Source organism: Chenopodium album, chromosome 21 (genome assembly GCF_948465745.1).
Source record: "Chenopodium album chromosome 21, dcCheAlbu1.1, whole genome shotgun sequence".
In the NCBI taxonomy this organism is placed as follows: domain Eukaryota; kingdom Viridiplantae; phylum Streptophyta; class Magnoliopsida; order Caryophyllales; family Amaranthaceae; genus Chenopodium; species Chenopodium album.
In genome coordinates, this window is record NC_137854.1 from 7,021,693 (window position 1) to 7,044,140 (window position 22,448).

General features: G+C 31.6%; 1 protein-coding gene across 1 annotated transcript; it reads left to right on the forward strand.

Moving 5' to 3' along the window:
* The first annotated feature begins 17,528 nt into the window (after nt 1-17,528).
* LOC145602483 (uncharacterized) lies at nt 17,529-20,498 on the forward strand. The gene has a single exon (XM_081658676.1). It carries the CDS (start codon nt 18,040-18,042, stop codon nt 20,035-20,037), a length of 1,998 nt encoding a protein of 665 aa, XP_081514802.1. The 5' UTR covers nt 17,529-18,039; the 3' UTR covers nt 20,038-20,498.
* The last annotated feature ends 1,950 nt before the right edge of the window (nt 20,499-22,448 follow it).

The following is a 22,448-nucleotide window of genomic DNA, read 5'->3' on the forward strand; positions in this document are numbered from 1 at the left end:
TGATGAATTGATGTTTTTGAAAAAAGTCAAGCCTCCTCACATTTTAGGTTGTGTTTTTTTTGGTGGTTGTAAATGATTTGAATTGAGTTTATTTGACTTAAAATATGTAATTAGATTAGATATTATATGATCATGTATTGGTCCAATACTTGCCTAAGTTGAAAGTATATTATGGACAATGTAAATTATGTAATGATAGATTTTTTTTACTAGTTAATATTGTACATAAAAATATAAAATTTTATATTCTCTTTGTCTCATGAAGAAATATGTGTATTCTAAAATGTTTTACATGTATTTACTTTTAATTTTGCTACTTAAAATACCCTTATCATATCATATTACACACTCCCCTCTACTACGGAGTACATTTTTGCTACATGTGAAAAGTAAGAAATGAGCACTATCTATGGGATGGAGGGATTACCGAAACCGTATGGTTATTTACTTATTTCGTAAATGTATTATGTTCCTAAGGGAGTAACCAGAATAGTATGATTATTTACTTACTTCGTAAATGTATTATGTTCTTGATTCCAACTCTTTGCTTGGTTGTTTTGTTTTTTATAATAATTTATACTCCCTCTGTCCCTAAATTACATTCATCTTTCTAGCATTTATTCCTCACATAATAGAGAAAAAGAGGAATGTAATTTAAGGACGGAGGGAGTATTACTAATTGCATTTATTATGAAAAAAGTATTGGTTATCATAAATGGATGACTACATAAAATAATGGATTAAATATTTAGGTATCGACAATATTAAGGTACTATTGTACTATCCTCCTTCTTCGTATGATTTTTTATCTCATTTTCTTTCCTTTGGACTTGTTCACCTTCATGTCAAGTTGCCAAAAAATTAATATCACGAGGCTTCAACTTATGAGATAGTTGCCATAAACAATAGACTTGACTCATTGGGACCATAAAGCATTAATTTGATCGTAGAAGTACTTTTATTTTATTGTAATGTAGTGATGTATATGAAATGTAAGAGATATTTTGAATTCTTGAGGATATAGTATAAAGTTAGTGGATAGTGAAGTATGAATGAAATTAGAGAAAATGAGGTGGATAAGGAAGAAAATGAGAGCATTGTTGGGCAATCACAGTATGGTGATTGTGACTGTTCGATCTAAGAGTCGAAATGATTTAAAACGGTCTAATTGACGATAATGTAAGAAAGATGCATACATATAGGTTTTCTTAGCTATCTAAGTGAAACTTTTCAACCGGTGTTTTACTCCTAATGAAACGTCGTTATTACGTATAATTATATCTCTATATATATGCGATATGTATCATATACCAATACACCATATTAAATTAATAAAATGACAACATCATCAGTAGATAGGTTTAGTGATAAGATTTAAAAGGTTTGATGATAAGATTTAATTTTATTGCCCTCCTAATCAACTTGCAAAGTTGTAGTAATTAATTTGAATTCTCTTACACGAAAATTACTTGTTTAAGTTTAACTTGTAGTATGACAAATTATACGATATAGTTTTTGACAGTTACATTAAAACTAAAATAACCCAAAATAACAATATCTATCTGTAATATCTTCTAATGATTCCTCAAAACATTTTCTCATCATTATGTTTTTTGAAATCTACCCTAAAAAAGTCGTTTTGATAAAAATGACATAAATAAGATTAGGAAAACGACACCATGTCACCATAGAAGATTAACCAATCAAAAACAAGATTAGTTAAGGATAAAGGAAGTTGTATTGAGAATAATTAAGATATATACTGTTAGTTGACCAATAATAGGAATTAAACAATTTGATGTACCATATACTTTTTTTTTTGAAAGCTGATGTACCATATACTTTATCAAATCAAATATATAAATAAATAACAATTGGAGATATTCTTTTCCTTTTTTATTTATGAAGTTTATTTATACTATTCTTGGATGAATTAAATAATTTTTTGTGCGCTTCCAAAGCTACATAACAACATCGTTTCATAAAAAATTAAATTGAAAAAGCTAATAATCAACATATAATTAGTTTGCCTTTTTGAATCTTCCATTATCTTCCATTTAAATATATTTATATGCTTGATTTTTATTTATTTTTTCATTGACTTAGTTCCTAATACCTTTCTCTTAATGTATTTTTTTAACCCCCTCTTTTATGTCTTTGTCTTTTTCTATATTGGTCACTCTTATCATCTTACGTATGTCGACTGTTTTAGTTCTAGAAGCAAAATTTTGTAGAATAATGTTATTGAAAACAATATTCATAGTACAACTAATAACTATATAAATATAAGAAGTCGTTATTTGCAATACTCTTGATTTAATTGGTTGAGCTATCTTCTTTTCTTTCACTAATATAATCATGCTAAAAGAGGGTTGGGAATATTGTTGCTCGTTTAGCCCAAAAATAAGGAGAAATTAACTTGTATTTGTGAACTCTTTTTTCAAAGAGTATCACATAACTATTCAACCACCCTAAATTTGATTTTTACCTTACTTTATATCATTTGATAAGTGTGTAGTTAATATGGAAAAGATAGATGTTACGTCAAGTGTCTAGTTATATATAATTAATCATGAAAATTAGAAGCAGAATAGTTTGATGCTATGGAACACCTTGAAGTAAAAATAATGATATGAAGCCACTTAACAATGCTAACATACTACTATGTGTTAAATTTAGACTTTAGATTATTTAGGTGAGGTTTAATAATTGGATATCTTTCAATGTTCATACTCATATTATTAACTTTTCTTATGTTTTTTTATATACTCATACAATCACATGAAATTGAAAATGTGAATAGTTAAATAAGTGAATTAAAAATCACGTAAATATAAAAAAGAAAAATTGCAAGGAACAGAAAGTCATTTTAGCTCAAGTGCATGGATTTTTCTTTTAAAAAAAAAGTGCGTGGGTTTTAATTTGGAGACTACTTATATTAAACAAATGTAAGATGGGCTGATGGCCCATAAAAAAAAAAAAAAAAAAAAAAAAAAAAAAAAAAATGGTATTAGAAAATTAAGTATACAATCTCGTCAAAAAAAAAATTTAAAAAAAAAATCGTATACAATCATTTCCGCAACAAATTTAACACTATCAGGGCAACTCTGATAAATAAGCAAGATTGCTTGTATGTCAACGTATCGCGTGAATATTTCTAGCTACACAAGCTTCCGCTACATTCTTATCTAGGGTGAGCATAATCCCAATTATCAATCAAGACACAAATTACATATCTTAGGTTCTTGATTCAATCGAGTCATGCACGCAAGTAGGGCCTGTAGCTCCGTACAATTACACACTCCAATGATTTATGGAGTTACTTCACATAAATACTAATTTACTACCTGAATTTCATGTTATTTGCAAAAATTAGACATATTTAACTTATACTTTATGTGAAATCGTTGCAAATAATATAAAATTGAAAAATATATGAAAACTCTCAAGCCAGATACGATAAAAAGGTACCAATCGAGTACAATTTTTTTAAAAAAAACTTTTTATTTTAATCCCGATTTAGACCTGACTCAAACTTACCGTGAACTCTTACTATTGACCCGGCGCTATGAGCCGAGCCCTTCCCAAAAGATATCAATAAGCGAGAACTTGATTTGGACTACAGCTTTGTACCAAACACAAATAAGGGCCTAGGTTATGATCATGCTTTCTTATCCAATATTTTTCAGCCCATTGTTTGATACAGGCTATCTTATTTACTTTTCATCATTTTCGTTTGTTTTAGGCCCTCTTCAACTCCCCATTCAGCAATAAAAGATTAAATAAGTTTTTTTTTGAAAAAAAAAGTGTTTCAAAAGAAAAAAAAATACAAAATAAATTCAGTTGTAATCAATCAAACATCTCGAGCAATAAATAGATAAAGCCGTGTTCACTTCACCTTAAAAAAAATAATTTCAGTTCAGTTAAAATAAGTTTAGTTTAGTAAAAATCGATAAATTCAAAGAAGAAATATACGAAGTAACAGAGAATTAGAAAATAATTTTAGTTCAATAAAAATAAGGTGAAGTAAATAGGGCCAAACAACCCTAGTAAATTAGTAAAAAAAAAAGTTTCATTCGATACTGTGTAGTTATGTTTTATAAGCCCAATCCTACTCATCTTTATTATTAGATCCTATGTGCTTTCAGGAATTTAATGTACGGAATAAATAAAAACAATTGATATGTTCATACGATATCATATAAACCGTGTTTACAAATGTTTAATATTTATATTTCTTACTTCGTATATTAATGGTTAAATTAGTGCATTGATTTTTTGACGGTATTAGTTATTACGAAATTAAATAAATATTTGATTCCACCTACCAAATGTGTGGAAAACACTACCACTATTGGATAGAATCAAATTAAACAATTATCCAAGTTCGTCCTCAAAATGGTGTGTATATATAAGTGCTCCGTATATTAATTCCCTTACTTCATAAGTATCACTTACAACAATATATATGACTTTTAATTTACACTTAGGGCCTGTTCTCATTGACTGAACTCAGCTAAACAGAACTGAACTAAACTAAACTGAATTGAACTGAACTAAGCTGAACTGAACTAAACTGAACTGAACTGAACTGAACTGAAATGAATATTTTATAAGAGAAGAAATTAGGAGCTGAACTGAACTGAACTGAACTGAGCTGAATTGAATTTTAACATAAGAGAACAGACCCTTATATATAAATTAACTAACATTGACCACAATCTCTTACTAAAAATACATACAAATCAATGCTACTTTGTAATACGAAGTATGCTGTTGCTGGATTAGTCTTGAGTATATGTTTTTAACCATCGATTTTGTATAACTTTACTAATACCAAATTGCATGCGTCCATTTATGGTAACACATGTAATATAAAAAGCGTATCAGATCAGTCAAACTATTACAGGTATCCAGAAATTTATTAGGGAGTAATAAGTATTTCGTACTCCATTGTTATGAATTTTGTTAATCTAGTGTAATTTGTTGATGATGCATGGTATATATAGTAGTTGTTCTTGTTGCATGTTTTCCCTCCTAAAACCGCCAAGGGTGTACTTGGTAAAATTGTTGTTGGAGTCTATTAGTTGTAGCTTAGTTGTAATTTATAAGCTGTTAGTTAGAGGTAAACGTTTTAAATGGTTTTTCGATGATTAGATTAAAGTAAATAAAATACAGTGAACATTATAAAAATAAAAAGCAAGACAGTATAATATTATATTTTTAAGCAATTATTACTTCACACTTACGTAGTTTGAGATGTCACAAAATATATTTCTTAATCCCACAATCCCTACCTTAATATCCTTGTTACGGAGTACTTTGTATAATATAAATTAAAACTAGTACTCTATGCATGCAGATCACCATATTGTTATTCTTTAATCAATATAATAAAGAGAACAAATACATATTTTCAGGGTCATTAATTACTAAATATTCTAATTGTATAAAATTCTACACCAATTTTCATCAATTTTGCTTTTGAAATATAATGATAGAGGAAATTCCATAATTTTAAGTGTCTCAAAATTTATTTGGCTATCGGATTTTCACTAAATACCATTATAGATGTATTTTCACTTTTGTAATAGCAAAATTTATATATTCCTTATATATATGTCGATTAATGGATGAAAAAAGGGATAAAATTAGGTTTAATTAACTTCTTTGTCGTGTTTATAGGTTGGTTCAAGTTGTGCCTCATTTTATCAATAACTTCATGACAACTTTAAGTCATTATATTTTCAATCGCATTAGAATTTTAAAACTCTAGACGAAACTCCAATTCCCTTTTTAATTGTCCCCCCCACACCACTTGAAAGCTAAGCTGACGCTCTTTCACGTTTTTATATAATAATTCATTTGTGTATCGTCAAATCTTATATATGTACGTCAATGTCTTTTATAATAACCTTTACACTAAAAATTAAAATTGCAAATCTTGAGCAAGAGAGTTCACTAATTAAGACAAACCATGCATGTATTAGTCTTGACAAAATCGCATATGCTGACTCATGCATTTTTTTAGAGTGTGTTCTATTCACCTGATTTCTACTTATCTGAACTTATTTGAACTTATCAGAACTTATTAGATATTATTAAAACTTATTTTAATTGTAATTTAAACTTGGGTAACCCTTATCATCGGGAACTTAACTAAACATATTAAATCTGAAATTAGTGAAAATAAGGTGATTCAGAACATGCCCTTAATTAATTAATTGTATTATCATATTAGCATGATCCTTCAAAAAAAACATATTAGCATGATGATTATAATTATGCAAAGTAACATAATTGATTGAGAAAGTAAGGCCTCACTACTACTCCATAATACATTTTTACAATAAAATTACAATCTAACTACCCATTTTTATCCATAATCATAATCAACAAATACAATGTGTCTATCACTTTATGAATTTATGAGGCACCTGACATTTTTTTTGTAAGGTCTATTTCAGAATGATCGATTATTGTTTTCTAGCTTCTAAGAAAAATTCGAGTACACGTAGGAGCAAAAACAAAATTTCTTTCAGTTATGATTTCATTTAATAAAAGTGTCAGATGGACCAAACTCCTAAATCTTTAATTTATAGCCATGAAAATAATACTAGTATTGTGCATATTTAGCAAATCTTACAAATTTAAAGGGCCCCTTTATACATGAAGGTGAGCTTCTGTGAAAGACGTTTTGCTTAAGACACATCGATAATTCGAAATACATGAGTGAATAATTGGTACTGAAATTATTGAGCGACGTATGTACTATTTAGTACGAAATTTTAAAGAAAAAACACAATTTACTCTTATATATTTATATGAGAATTTTTTATGTAGAGAAAAATACAAAAGTTAAATTTAAAGTTGCGTGAAATTTAATCCTATTAATACTTAAAAACCACGGCTGTCATGATATTAACCAAGTGAGGTAGTAAGCATCACTTAAATATTATGAGTTTATAATAGTGAATTTTATTTTGTAAATATAGTGTAAAAGTTAAATAGTGTCAACTAAAAAAATGGAGAAAGTACTATATAAACCAAAGAGCTTAACCCAATTGGTATGTACTCCACCTTCCATAGGTCGGAAGGTTGTCTTGGGTTCGAACCCAGGCAAGAGCGGTTTGTGCTTCTGGAAGGAGGGCTGGGGACTGGGTTACACCGAGATGAATGAAGATCGAGTAGATTTGTACTAGGCTACCCTGACTATAGGACATTTCATGTATAATAATTCATCGCCTAAATTTGGGGGTTTATTGATCATCAAATATTTTTAAAATTATAACGAATATAGATTGAGTTTGAATTATTATGAAAAGGGCAACTACCTATCAAAAATGAAGGGTGGGGAAGGGAGGAGGGGGAATATGCTATGCCAAAGAACCCTAATAATGTGCACTTATTAATTGTCCTGATTAATAGTGACTAGTGAGTATATTACAAGATTTCTTTCAAGTAGTATATTACCAATCAAGATGTCTCAGCTAGTCACCTCCACTAATAATCTAGAAGAGAATCGATCAATAATTCTCTATATTAGCTGTAATTATATATAATGCATGCCTTAGTCCAAAATATTACAGATTTTTATATAAGATGATTTGGTAGGGTACCTTGGGTTCATTAAGTAGTTAATAAACAAAAAAATAGACAAAAAAGTTTAGTTAATCTTTTGGTGATCCATATATATATTTTTTTAGAATTTTAGCACACTATCTAACAATTTAACGACTGAATTAGAAATAATGTTAACCAACCATCGATTAGAGATTTAATTTATTGAAAAATTAGTTCAAGTAATCGGCTAGTTAATGTAGTATATTGGAATATAACGGAGCAAGTACTCGTATAAGTAATCCGATCCGATCCTAATAATTAAAATCGATCATAAGGACTAACCAAGAGGATGTACATATTAGCCTGACTAAAATAGCAAAAAATATACACATGTAATAATAAGCTTAGTTGAATATGCTGAAAGATAGTAAAATGTTGAAAGATAGTTGTTGTTGTCTTTTAGTTATTATAATTGAGGACTGAAGGAGAATTGAAGTGCATTTTCCGAACATCAGCCAATAAAATGTGTGCCGCATATATAGGGATGGTTGGGAATGAAGTGATGTAGGATACTCTGATCTGTACAAAATCTAAAAGTTGCTACTATTTTTAGCCAAACGGACAATTATATTCTTTGTGATCAAATGGTAAATATAATGATGATGATGAGAAAGAATGAGGGTGTAGTGACGTAGTGTAGTACAATTTCTACAGATTCTACACTGTTAAATGAACGATTAAGTAGTCTAATTAATCATTATATTCTTTCATTTACGTATAGATAGGTCATGCTTGAATCATTATTGAATCATGCTATATATTGTTATCATCATGATAATTGTTTTATTTTAATTTTTTTTTTTTATTATTATATGGTATACAATGTACGTCATTCAATGCATTACCTGGTACATATGTAACGTTCAAGTAACTAACAATAATGGTCGAGGAGAAATATTTGTACACTAATTACAAGTGTAATACAAGGTAAATGACATTATTGACATATCTACTCATAGTCCCATAACATATTTTTTATTGTCACATTCTTATTATGAGATCGATTATCTAGCTTCATTGGACATGCATGCATGCAGCCAAAACTTATCAAATGAAATTAAGGTCAACTCATCAAGTAATATTGTGACTCAAATGCAATTGAAACTTTACATGCACCTATGTATACAATATATACAATATTATCTTATCGCATGTGATCAACAGTCCCTAAGATCTATATAAATACGTAATTGTATATACATTATTCTATATATATGCATGGTGTTTTTATATAGGTGTTTTATATTAACATCTTAAGTTAGAGAGAGAAGACCCTTAACTTCGACATTATCCTGAACCAAACCGATGTGGCCCCTCAAAGCAAATTATTGAGAACTTTTTTAAAAAGATATTGAAAAAAAAAAAGGAAGATAATGATTTATCAACCATAAAGCAAACGACCATTTCAATAATCTAAATCTTGATATATTACTTTGAAATCCTACTTTATTATTATTGGTTTTGCTTTTGCTCAACTCACATATAATGCTACAATTTTGACCACGCATGATAATTTTTAACATCAATGGGAAAAACCTCTTTTATAATGAGGTCCACTCAAGTATATATTACGAAGTTGGTAAAAATACTAGAAAATAATCAGTCATACACAAATAAAACTCACATGCAATACTACGACAGAAACAATTTTCATTATTGAGAAACTAGATAGCTAGATAATATCATAAATAGAGACAAATAATTATTGAATTGTTACTTTTTATTTTACAGGTTGGGATTAGCCAAAAGTTAGCCACTCCCACTCTACCAGCCTAGCTAAATAGAGGGTGTTTTTTTGGAGCTATATAGACCTTTTTAAAGAGAAGAACCAAAAAAGGAGCAAAATTGCAATTTATTTTTTATTTTTTATTTTTTTTGGAAACCAAAATGCAAAAAAAAATTGGATAACATACAAGAATATTACTTTCCCTTTTTTGTTGGTGTTTAGAAATTCACAAGGGTAGGTGGGGTGAGAATTGTTCCCATGATCTTTAACCACTTGAGTTATCCCTCACTCTCATTTTCCCAAATGTAGCATATTGACTTTTACATTATTAATATATATATTTCTGTACTAATTTTAAATTTGACTTGATTTTATCGACTTAAATAAATTTAGATATTACAAAATTCAATAGATTTTGAGAAGAGAAAAAATCACGCTTTCAATATAATACACTTTTTTTTTTTTTTTTTTTTTGAGGGAATATAATACACTATACACGTATCTTATTTAGTTTAAATAGGCTATAATTAGAGCATGCACAAGTTTTAGTTATCATGGATGCTTCAAAGAAAAGATATTGACTACACCAATTTTTTATGACTAATAATAGCAATAGATTGTTGGTATGAAAGGGGACATTTATATGTATACTTGTATTAGCAACAAATTTAAAGATTAATTATTGATAATTATGACTGTTAAATATGCCATTTTCTAACAACGTAACAAAAATGTACCTATTTGTGTTACGTTGTACAGTCTATTACTAATATGTATCAACACAATATGCGGCATGCAGTTTTTATTTTTAGGTGAGGATCGAGAAAGTCCTATATATCTATCGGGCTGGATTATTAGCACACTATGCATAAATGTTAGTGCATGATAAAATCATTATCCATCCAATCCATTCAATTATTGTTGATTAAATCATTATTATTATTCATCCAATCCATTCAAACTATTGATGATAAAATCGTTATCGATCCAATCCATTATTCAAATAATTATTGATTATTTGACATGTTTTAAAGTATATTGCTTGTTATTAGGATGGTAAAATAGACACACATTGGTTTATTATGGTAATTATTGAACAAAAAATGAATTCAATTCATTGAATTGGTGACTACATGCATTGTTTTGAATATAATTTTAAATTAAAAAGCTTCATAGGATTATCTGAGCTACATTCATAATAAGTGTGATCGAACATGTGACGTGGTGAAATTACATAAAAAAAAACATATTTAATGATTATTCCTTAATCTTCTCTTTGTCATTGCACTTCCACATATCCAAGTTTTTCCAATTTACTAATTGATTACACTTAGGAATATAGAAAAGATATTCTAGTTATTCAAGAATGTTTGGTGGTTGGATCAAATAATAAGGATGTGAAATTTAGCAGCCGCCCTTACCCTAGTCTCCCCTCCTCTTAATTGTTAGGTTAATTATTTTATAAAAAAATTTGGCTGTTTAGGCTAAATATAGTCTAATATATTTTCGAAGATAAAACTTGTATAAGACTAATTCTAAGTTCCAACTCTTTTTCTTAACTAGTTAACTTTAGTTTTTGTCTTTTAGATTCTACAAATAAATGCACACAACAATATCAATAGATTTCCTTGTTCGTCTGTCTTCATTATATGATGGAGTCGTCATTCTTCTCTTCAGTAGTTCAATTCACAATTGATGATTGTGATTTTAACTTGTTGATAAAGAGTTATTAGGTTTTTCCATAACAAATCAAAATCATCACCTTATAAAAGATTTTGCCGACTACATACATTTGTCACTTGCATAAGTTATCTAATTAGTTCCAATTATTGATGTTACTTAATACAACTAGTACATATTTTACATGAGACAATTTCATAAGAATTTAAAAAATCTAAAACATAGAAGTAATATGTTACCATTTTGAGTTATTCAATAACAGATCAATATCATCGCCTTATAAAAGATTTTGCCGACTTATATACATTTGTCCCTAGGCATAAGCTAAGATGTCTGAATTGTTCCAAATATTCTTCTGAAACATAGAGGTAATATCTTACCAATTTGAGTTATTCTTTAATAGATCAAAATCATCGCCTTATAAAAATTTTTGCCGACTACATATATTTGTCACTAGGCATAAGCTAAGATGCCAGATTTGTTCCAATTATTGACGAACTGGCAACTAGAACATAACTTCTATATAAAAATACTCAGTTATTCATAACGAATGAAGTACTCAAAGATTTAGTGAAGCAAATGACAAGATAGAGAATAGAGTGTGTTCGTCAAGGAACTTTCATGGAGACAAACAATTTAACGTATTAGGACCATTTCGATATATATTGGCAACTATGGCAAGGCACTTTAATTTATCTTATTCAGAATTACATTGTTCTAATTTTTGTCTGGTTTTTGTAAAAATTATTTAGCTATGTTATTCATCAAAAGTCATATCCACACATACACGGCCACACGGGCCTCAACAAGCTCACATTGTTGAGCAAAGGCGGCCCTTCTGCTTTTCAACGTATGCGCCTTTTGTTGTCCATACTTGGTTTATTTCGTCTAACATTGTCGTCGTCAATAATAGCCCATGCAATATCTATCAAGTTACATTACAATGAAGTGTATGTACTCGTGGTAATGCATGGGATATATTAATTACAAAATTAGTATAGTGTTCTGTAGAAAGTTACTTAGATTTGGTTAAATTCGATACTTGATTTAATATACATACATTCACTTTTTGTAAAATAGACCAAAATATACCATGCCATGCAATTAATATATGGATTCACTTAAGGAGATATCCAAATTAGACCTAATGACAATTTGTTTTAAATGCAATTTTGGGGAAATATAAATGGTTTAAATCGATTGAATAGTGTTTAAAAGCAGAATCTAGGTTACATGGACGACATTTGTTGTCATAATTTTCATGATGAAGTGTTCTCTTTCTTCTTCTTTTTTTTTTTCATTTTTCTTTTTGACATGTGCTTAAATGAGAAAAAACTAAACATAATTGAAAAAGGAAGATAAGCTAGGCTACAATTGCTAGTACATCTGCATGTTGGATGCGTTACAAACTTACAATTGCTAGCTAGTACGTGCACATCCTGGATGTGTTGTCTGTCGACCTTGTGAATGTTACACCAATTAAAATTCTCGATGATCACAGACTTACAGTTAAAGATCGAAAGAAAATAGATTGCAGTTCTTAATGTTGATCCTCCTATCCTTAGCACAGAGACCTTCCAAAGCATACATTACCATTTTTACCAATAATAGTTTGTACACTACCAATATAATGGAAAAGCATACACTGCATACTACGTATTGCACCTATATGAAAAAAGCTTGCTCAAAATATATTGCGATTTTTTTAAAACTGTACTTATTTTTTTGTGACCAGAATTTCTCACATGTCAAACTCAAGTTAGATCATAAGATCTGGGAAGCAAGAATACTTCGTAAATAATCTGTACGTACGTAATTCAATCTCCCAACCCCAAGAACGACCATTGATATCGAACATGTGAATTAAATGATGTGATTTAAGTCATATAACTAGGTAAAATACTTACCAATCAAGAGTACTTACAGTGAAAAAGATGTTTGTTACAGTACAATAATTTTCACTCTATAATTGCAGAGAAGTTCATGTATGACATGTATTCAAAAGTTGAAACCAATTGAAGATAGAATATATTCCATGGAAAATGAAGTTGAATTTTTGCAAAGATAGCTCCAATAATTGTGTGTCTATTTGTGCAGCGTCATTTAGCGTAAACTACTACTTTAGGCATCAAAAGCTGTCATAAATCCTTTCCATATATGATACGAGTAAATGACTATCAACCTATCGTATATATTAGTACTGCTCTAGTAGTGATACTGTGATACGTTGTCTACTATAGTACTATATGAGCTGTTGCACTCCTCCAAAGGCCAGTTGTTATATATGTAACGCTACCAGTCGAGGACCACGTACGATTATGTCCACACTACGGTTATTAGGCTTATTTTGTAATGTTTTCGACGTATTATGTCCACATTATGGTTGTTAGGCTTATTTTTTAATGTTTTCGACGTTAAAATAGGCTATTGTGTTATCGTTTTGAAAGCCATGGGTAAAGAATTCTCTAGCCCCATTAGATTTGCTGAGTATGCTACAAGGTACATACGTACGACCACTCTTGAAAGAGATGTGCCATAAAACTATATACAACTTAAGCCGCGCCTTACTATAAATATTAATAATGAAGATATAAGTAAATAAAAGAACAAAAAAAAGTATATTATATTGAGTTATAAATAAGATAAGATTTGACTTAGTAAAACTAACTCAACTTAAAGTCTCAAATAGATCCGACATGAAAAATAAATCTTACTGAAAAATAAATGACTTAAAATTGAAATCAATCTGACCCAAACTAAAAAGCTAGATCAAAATTTAATTGGTCATATAACAAAATTAAAGTTAACATAACTCGACATGTATCAGAATTAGAAGTTTTCTCATTCATAATAGTCTTATAGACATATGACCCAATGTGTACCCAAATTAACATATACTTCGTACTTCGTACCCTTAACTAATAAATTTGAAGGCCAATGCAAATTCTGTATACCCAATTGAGCTTTTTACCAACTTCCTCCTTATGTTTGCTACATGCTGAGTTGCTGACATGCATCATTTTATTATTCTCGTGATGAGTCTGCCAGCATGCCATGAGCTATACGAATAGCCAAGTACATGTTTTTCTTCTTACTTCAGTTATCTATCCCATTGGTCTACAATCGAGCGACTCCTAGCTTCTTGATAAAGGGCGCATCATCTTATTTCATCCACAACATTAAAAGGTAATGATAGTCCAATCATATGGCATTAATGTGGTAACATCACTTTAATTTTCGCTTTTATGTACAACTATACAAGCAAGTACAATAGAGCATCTCTAATGGCAAGGTTTTTTTAAATTAATTTTTCATGCCACATAAAATTTAAGCTAGATTTCCTATGTAACTGGTTTGTGTCGTCCCAATGGTTAGCTACTATGGAATAGCTTGTTACTTAAATGCCTTCTTAATTATTAGTTTTTTTAAATTTTATTGTATTAGTTATCAATCTTCCATATTTTCGAAACAAATTTCAATAGCAAATTGTATATCTTTGCTCCTATGATCAAGCTTGTAGTTATAAACTTCTTAAAAACGCAAACAAGTCCTATCCCTAGCTAGAAGTATACTACCTTTGAATTGAAGTTGCTCTTATTCTCATTAATTTGAAGTATATAAATTGAAAACAACTAAATTTAACATGGCTAAATAAATGACCCCCCTACTCTTACATTTGTACAACTAATTATACCATCCATTTAAAGAAAAACATGTTATGGACAACTTATTATAACTTAATTACTTTTACTTAGAACTGGAAAAATTACTTGTTTATATACAAGTTAATTTTATAATTATTTAAAAATATACCTGAGCTTATTCCAATAATCTCAAATAATAAAACAAAAGTAATATAAGTTTAAATAAAATAGATATTTGTAAATTTAAATGAAAAATAATTACTTCGTAAATTCAAACAAAATAAGTCATGTTAAAAATAACTGTACTTAATTCAAATTTATCGTATTTATCGTGGACATGGTACAACCGGTTAATACAATAATGATTGGTGATCGGATCATTTTGCCTTCATCTAAATATCTAATGTACTACGTACAAGATTAGCTCGATGACTCTACTTTACAGTCTAGTCACACATGTGTTTCTCGTATCAACTTTATTAATTTTGGCAGTCAAATCCGTTTTATTGATTTAATTAAAGGTGGAGATTAAATAGTACGGTATAAAGTGAAAGGGAAAAAGACGTGATGTTGAAAAGTTGAACAAGTTACTATATGGAGTATTCTCTTTCAGGAATCAATTTAAAGATATATGTTGTCAAAAAAAAAAAGCACTACTGCTACTGCAGATAAATATGTTACCACGTGAGACGTTTCAACGTTTAACACAGCACACCCTCTGCTTAGGAATTTAGTACGAGTACAAGTATTTTCCAAAATTCTTTTTTTTTTTTTATTTTTTTTTATTTTTTTTTACTAAGAGTACACCATCGTCGTATAATAACGTGTTTATTGCATATAGTTTTAGACTTTTAGGGATTGAGTGTAGTGTGTTTTAACGGATATGGTATAATATACTAATAATGTAAGTTGTTCCATATATGTCTTATCGTAGAAATTTCATTAATTACCCTAAAATTCAAAGAGTTAATATTTGATTGCGTTACTATGTCTTAGGACATATTCTGTATTTACTAACGGAGCTACAATATATCATTGGAGAAATGTGAACTTATCTTAGAATGAAACCACCTTATTCAACACCAAATATGGCTTTCCCAGCCCTAAAGAGAAGACAAATGAAAATCATGGCCGTTATCTGTAACAATTTTTTGCACAATTGACATTAATGGAGATTTAAAGGAGAAGATGTAACAATCTTTATAATTCTTTGTAAACAAAAATCTATTTTCTTACTTAAAAAACTTGGAGAATTATGAGGCGGTATCGATTTGTGAAGGTTTATGCAAAAGTGCAAAGTTTATTGTAACATATAATTGAATTTTATTTTATTATTTTGAACCAAACATTGATTCTTATTTTTAAAAATAGAAAATATTTAAATCAACTCACATCATTATTGATGAAATTACTCAATAATAAACACCCTTATCAGATCATATGGGTCACTAGCAACATATAAAAACCTACATACTATATATATATATATATATATATATATATACATACCGATCACATAGGGATAGTCATTTACAATAACATCAAACAAAATATGCATCAACAAAAGGTTGAGCATGTTAATGCAAAACTAAATAAACATACGTTATTAACTATGTGACATCAATATGAACATATGATGATACATGCTTGAACATACATACTGTACTTAACAACCCATAGTAAACCAATAGAACTTGCAAGTCGCTTTAAAACAACTTTACCTTAAACTTTTGCTTTGGATAAAGCAGTGAATAATTGATTGTGTAAAGTCTTCTTTACCTTAAACTTTTGCTTAAGGAATGAAATCTTATGGGTTAGTTACTGATAATGACTAGGTTTGAAATTGGTTCCTATACTAATTTATCATCCTAACGATTACTTAGGAACGAACCGGTCTTTTGATCTTGATTACATGTCTATAACTTCAATGTCTCTCTGTGATGAAGCTCCTAGGGCTATTTCAAATCAACAATAACATCATGTAAATATTCCTTTGTTTTACTTGTACAGATAAACTGTAGATCGTGTTTGGTGAAAAGTTAAAAGCTGATTGCGTTAGCTAATGTTGACAAGCTGGTTGTATTAACTGACTTGACTAACTTATTTTATTAGCTGATTGTATAAAAGTGTTTAGTAAATAGCTGATTGCTTAAAGTTGTTTGAGCATGTAAAATGACTAATAAACTAATTGTGAGGGTAGGTAGTTGTGGTGGATTTTAATTTAAATGGGGGTATAAATGTCATTTTACCATAAGATATTGAAGAAGTTAATTGAAAAAACTCCTAAAAGAGCTTATCTAGTGGAAGCTCTTTAAATACGAGTAGTTAATAAAATAATGTTGGTCAAATAAGCTAATTTTAATCAAATAAGCAGTTACCAAACACATTCATATACACATGTCTGTATAAAAAAATGTAACTATTAATTTGTTCAATTATTAGAAAGTAAAATTACATTATGTAAAAAGTTAGATTACAATATTACATACCTAGTGAAAAAGGTCGATATATCATCAAGAACCTTTCAATTGTATATGCAATTGTGCATATGTGTAAACAACTCAAACACGCCAAGTCGTCAACAATATGATAATATGAAAATATTTTGAACTTACATACTATACCAAACCTAACAGAACTTCACATGACCATATTATATAAATCGCCATCATAGTAAAATATAAATACGGTAAGTAGATTAAAACTCAAAACGTTGCGAGTAAAAAAAAACCGAACAGTAAACATGGAAGAAAACAGAGGTCACGACAAGCAGTTGGAGCACCCATAAGGACAGAACCCTTGTGTATATAAAAGAGGGGAAGGCAGAAATCATAAACAACTCCGCCAAATAAATACTTTGGCAAATGTAAATTTAAAAAAAAATACAGTAATAGTACAGTGAGTTTACAACCGCGTTTGACGGCGTCATCGCTCTCTTGCTACTCCTACTACTCTTTGACCTCGCTCCCCTTTCTAGACTAGTCTTCTCTTCCATTTTCTCTCTCCTCTCAGTCTTCCCCAAACTTCAATTTTTCTGGGTTTTTAAATAAATGTGAAATCAACAAACTTTAATAAGGTAAACCCACTACTACAATTCCCCAATTTCTTCCAAAAAATTATGAATTTCTTTTCTTCTTCCAACCAATTTGTAATTAGGACTGATTAAAGGGTCCCCCACGTCTTTACAAGTCTACCCAGATCGCCAGCTAACTTGTAAGTTGTAACCCACTTCACAATTTTTCATTTTTTTAATTTCTGGGTTCATTGCGGCAAAACGTCGAACACCTTGTGTTCAATTTCAATTTTGTTGGAAATATTGAAACCCCAGTTGAAAAAGGGGAGAATTTGTCAATTTGAGGTGTAAAAATGGCGGATTTGGTGAAGCAGATCTTAACAAGGCCAATTCAATTAGCAGACCAGATAATAAAGGCAGCAGATGAAGCTGCTTCGTTTAAGCAAGAGTGTTCGGAGTTAAAGTCAAAGACCTCCAAACTCTCCGACCTGCTTCGTCAGGCCGCTCGGTCAAGTTCCGACCTTTATGAGCGGCCTACTCGTCGGATCATCGACGATACGAATCAGGTGCTTGAGAAGGCCTTGACCGTTGCACAAAAGTGCCGGGCCAACGGCCTTCTCAAGCGAGCCTTCACCATCATCCCCGCAGCCGCCTTCCGAAAGATGTTCGGTCAATTGGAGAACTCTATCGGAGACGTCTCGTGGCTCCTCCGTGTTTCCGGAGGAGCCGGGGATGATGATGGTGGCGTCGGGGGATACCTCGGTCTTCCCCCGATCGCTGCCAACGAGCCTATCCTCTGCCTCATTTGGGAGCAGATCTCTATTCTATCGATAGGCTCGGTGGATGATCGGGCTGACGCTGCCGCCTCTTTGGTATCGTTAGCCCGAGACAATGATCGTTATGGTAAACTGATTATTGAAGAGGGTGGTGTTGTCCCTTTATTGAAGTTGTTAAAGGAGGGAAAGACATTGGAAGGTCAAGAGAACGCGGCTCGAGCCCTCGGGTTATTAGGCCGGGACCCTGAGAGTGTTGAGGCAATGGTTCTATCTGGGGTGTGTTTAGTTTTTGCTAAAATTCTCAAGGAAGGACCTATGAAGGTGCAGGCTATGGTAGCGTGGGCGGTTTCGGAGTTGGCTCGGCATTATTCCAAGTGCCAGGACATTTTCTTTCAGCACAATGCTGTAAGGTTGTTGGTTGGGCATCTTGCATTCGAGACAATTCAAGAGCATAGCAAGTATGTAGTATTGACCACCAAGTCTATAACAGGTGCTGCTTCAATTCACAATGCCGCGGTTGCTATGGCCGCGGCTGCAAATGCTAATCAGGGCAATGTTGTCAAAGTGAAGGTGCAGGAGGATGAGGAAAAGACTCAGATCGCGCATCCGATGGCTAGGAGTGCGAGTCCTAGTAGGCTGCATAATTTGGTTGCTACGGCTACTGCACAAGCTAAGGCTAAGACGAACCCTCCTGTTGCTGTTGCTGCCACACAACTCAATGGCAGCAGCAATGTGAATTCGAACGGAAATGGGAGTAATAGCAATCATCATAATCATACTCATAGTTTTGCTGGTGGTAAGATTAGGGAAAGAGAAATGGAGGATCCGGCAGTCAAGGCTAACTTGAAGGCAATGGCGGCGAAAGCCCTGTGGCATCTTGCTCAAGGGAATTCTGCCATCTGCAAGAGCATCTGTGAGTCGCGGGCATTGCTGTGTTTTGCTGTTCTATTAGAGAAGGGAACACCTGAAATTCAATACAACTCTGCAATGGCGGTGATGGAGATCACCGCTGTTGCTGAGAGGGATGCTGATCTTAGAAGGTCGGCATTTAAGCCTAGTTCCCCTGCCTGCAAAGCTGTGGTTGATCAATTGTTGAAGGTCATTGAAAAGGGTGATTCAGACCTCCTAATTCCTTGTCTCAGTGCAATTGGTAATCTTGCTAGGACTTTTAGGGCCACTGAGACCCGAATGATCGGACCATTGGTACTGCTGCTAGACGAGCGTGAGCCAGAGGTGGAAAGGGCAGCTGTGATTGCCCTTACCAAATTCGCAGGCAGCGAAAATTACCTCCGTGTGGATCACTCCAAGGCCATACTTGCTGCAGGTGGTATCAAACATTTGATACAGCTGGTGTATTTTGGAGAACAACAGATAGTGCAAATCCCAGCATTGGAGCTGCTGTCCTACATTGCATTGCACGTGCCCGATAGCGAGGAGTTGGCTCGAAATGAGGTGCTTACTGTCTTGGACTGGGCATCAAAACAGGCTCACATGGTGCAGGATGAATCAAGAGAGACTTTGTTGCTAGAAGCTAAGAGCAGGCTGGAACTTTACCAAACAAGAGGCACAAGATGAAGAGTAAAAATTTAAATCGCATATTTTCCGAATCAAGAGTAATTATTAAACAAACTCCCTACCCTGGCTCCCTCAAATGGTGAATAGCTCATTCGTTTGTGTATCCATCTAAATTGAATTGTCTCATAAATATTTCATTTTCCACTCAAAATTTTTTTGATGATAGCATTAATTTGTAATTTTGTTATCATTTAATGTGTATTGTAAATACAAATTAGTTGCAGAAGTTCATCAACAATGACAAAATTCCTTTGATTTTGAGCAATGGTTTTTGTTTTATTCAGTTAAAGATTCTCATTTGAGGTTTATTCTTGTATAATGTTAGGTAGGAAATTTATTGAAAATTGACAGAATAATTAGGAGGTGGGGGTATGATATTGTGATTATTGTCTGATGTTTGTTCATACTGTAGAATAATATATGTAATGTGGCCCAATATGAACATGGCTTCTGATTTGTGACTTACTTTCTCTGATGTGGTTACATTTTAGAAGACATGGCATACTATATAACTACTGTATATATTGATAGATCAATAAGAATTGAAAATTTGAGTGATCAGGTCTTTTTCAAATAGAATTTCTTAAACTTGGAGGTTTATTGGACAGTCACCAATTGCCATCAGACACGTATACACGTAAATATACATACGACTATACGAGTACTTGAAATCTCAAGTGTTTTTATTTCAAAACCACCCTCTATCTCCAAAACACCTCTTGGCAGTGAAAATGCCACCGAGATTGCCTTAAACCCCAGGGACCAATTTCTTCTTCTCACGAGTACGAAAATGACAATGTTCGATGAGGATTAACAAAAAAAATGCCACAAGTTCATTGAAATTCATGCAACCAGAAAAGGCTAAAAGAAAAGGAAGTGTTGCGTAATTTCCGTAGTTAGCAAGAGCCAAACAAAGCTTAATCCATCAAACAGTGACTGCTAGTTTATGTACCTGGATTTTGCTAAAGTTAGCACATCTTTTGTACCATTTTTTCTCATCTAAAAACGCATGTTACCTTTCTATCATTTTTACTACTCTAATCATTTTTGCTAGTACAACTTTTCACAATGATCAGAATTTTTTTTTACCCAAAATTATGTTTTTACCAAAAAAGGATCATGTGCATTTTCAAGGTGAAAATCATGTAAAAATGAAGGTGATGATACATTTATCAGGATTACTGTAAACCCATGTGAGTGAGATAAGCTCAACCAACTAGCTACAACTGTATTACCTTCCTCCTTTGTCTTCTAGAAGCATCATGTCATACTAATTGACCTTTCAGTATAAATACTTGTGGGTACAAATCATACAAGTACACAATCCATATTTTATTCTTAATTTACTGGAAATATAAATGGGCATAACAAAACTCTACCAAGTTTTATTACGGTATATTAATAATAACAGCTGACAGCAATAACAATAACACTAACAGTAACAATAACACTAACGATTTGGTATAAATACGAAGATAATCCCATGGTTGAGAGAAGGGAAAGACAAAATGGTAATATTACCATACTATAGATAATCTAATTTAGAGCATGTTCTCTTCAGATTTTTTTCAGTTCAATTCTTAATTTCCTTCTCTCATAAAATATTCAGTTCTGCTCAGTCAATCAGAACATGCCCTTAATTTCACTAAAATGATTAAATTGAAATAAACTTAATTTTGGTAATTTGATCTTTATTGAAGTGAACTAGATTTAATGTTGCTAAAATGATCAAATTAAAATAAATTAGATTTAATTTTGTTAAATTGATAGACTAAAAATGAACAATATACAAATTTGCTAAACTTGATTTGATTGAAAAGAAACACACCCTAATACCCTATCATTTCCATCCTAAAATAAAATGATGGTGACCGTTTGGTGTTTGCTTAATCCCCACCCGCAATTAATGTCATCATATTTTTTTGGAAAATTATCAATAGTACACCCGTAGTTTTGACTTTTATCAATGATACACTCGTGTTTTTAATAATTATCAGAGATGCACCTGTGGTTTCGACTTTGTCTCACTCATACACCTCTTCCGTTAACTCCGTTAAAAAAGTGTTAAATTTTTTTTAAGGGAAAAGCTTTTATAATAATTTAAGATTAATAAAAAAATTATTATAAAAACTTAAAAAAAAAAAAAAAAAAAAAAAAACCAGCCACCCTCTCCCCACCCTACTGCCACCCGTCCCCCACCCCTGCTCCCCGTCGCCACCAGTCCCTCCTCCCCCACCCAGCCGGCGGCCAGCGCCCATAGCCGACGACCCCACCCACACCCCCCTTTCCCCCACCAAGGCAACCCACCACCCTCTTTTTCCCCCTTTTTGTTTCCCGAACCCCATCCCAAAACCACCCCTAAACGCCGTCCTCCCCTCGAAACCGCCCCCCTCCTCTTCACCTCCCCCCGG

What these genes read in the sequence shown, in the direction of transcription:
- LOC145602483 (XM_081658676.1), top strand. Translation starts at nt 18,040, where the DNA reads ATGGCGGATTTGGTGAAGCAGATCTTAACAAGGCCAATTCAATTAGCA.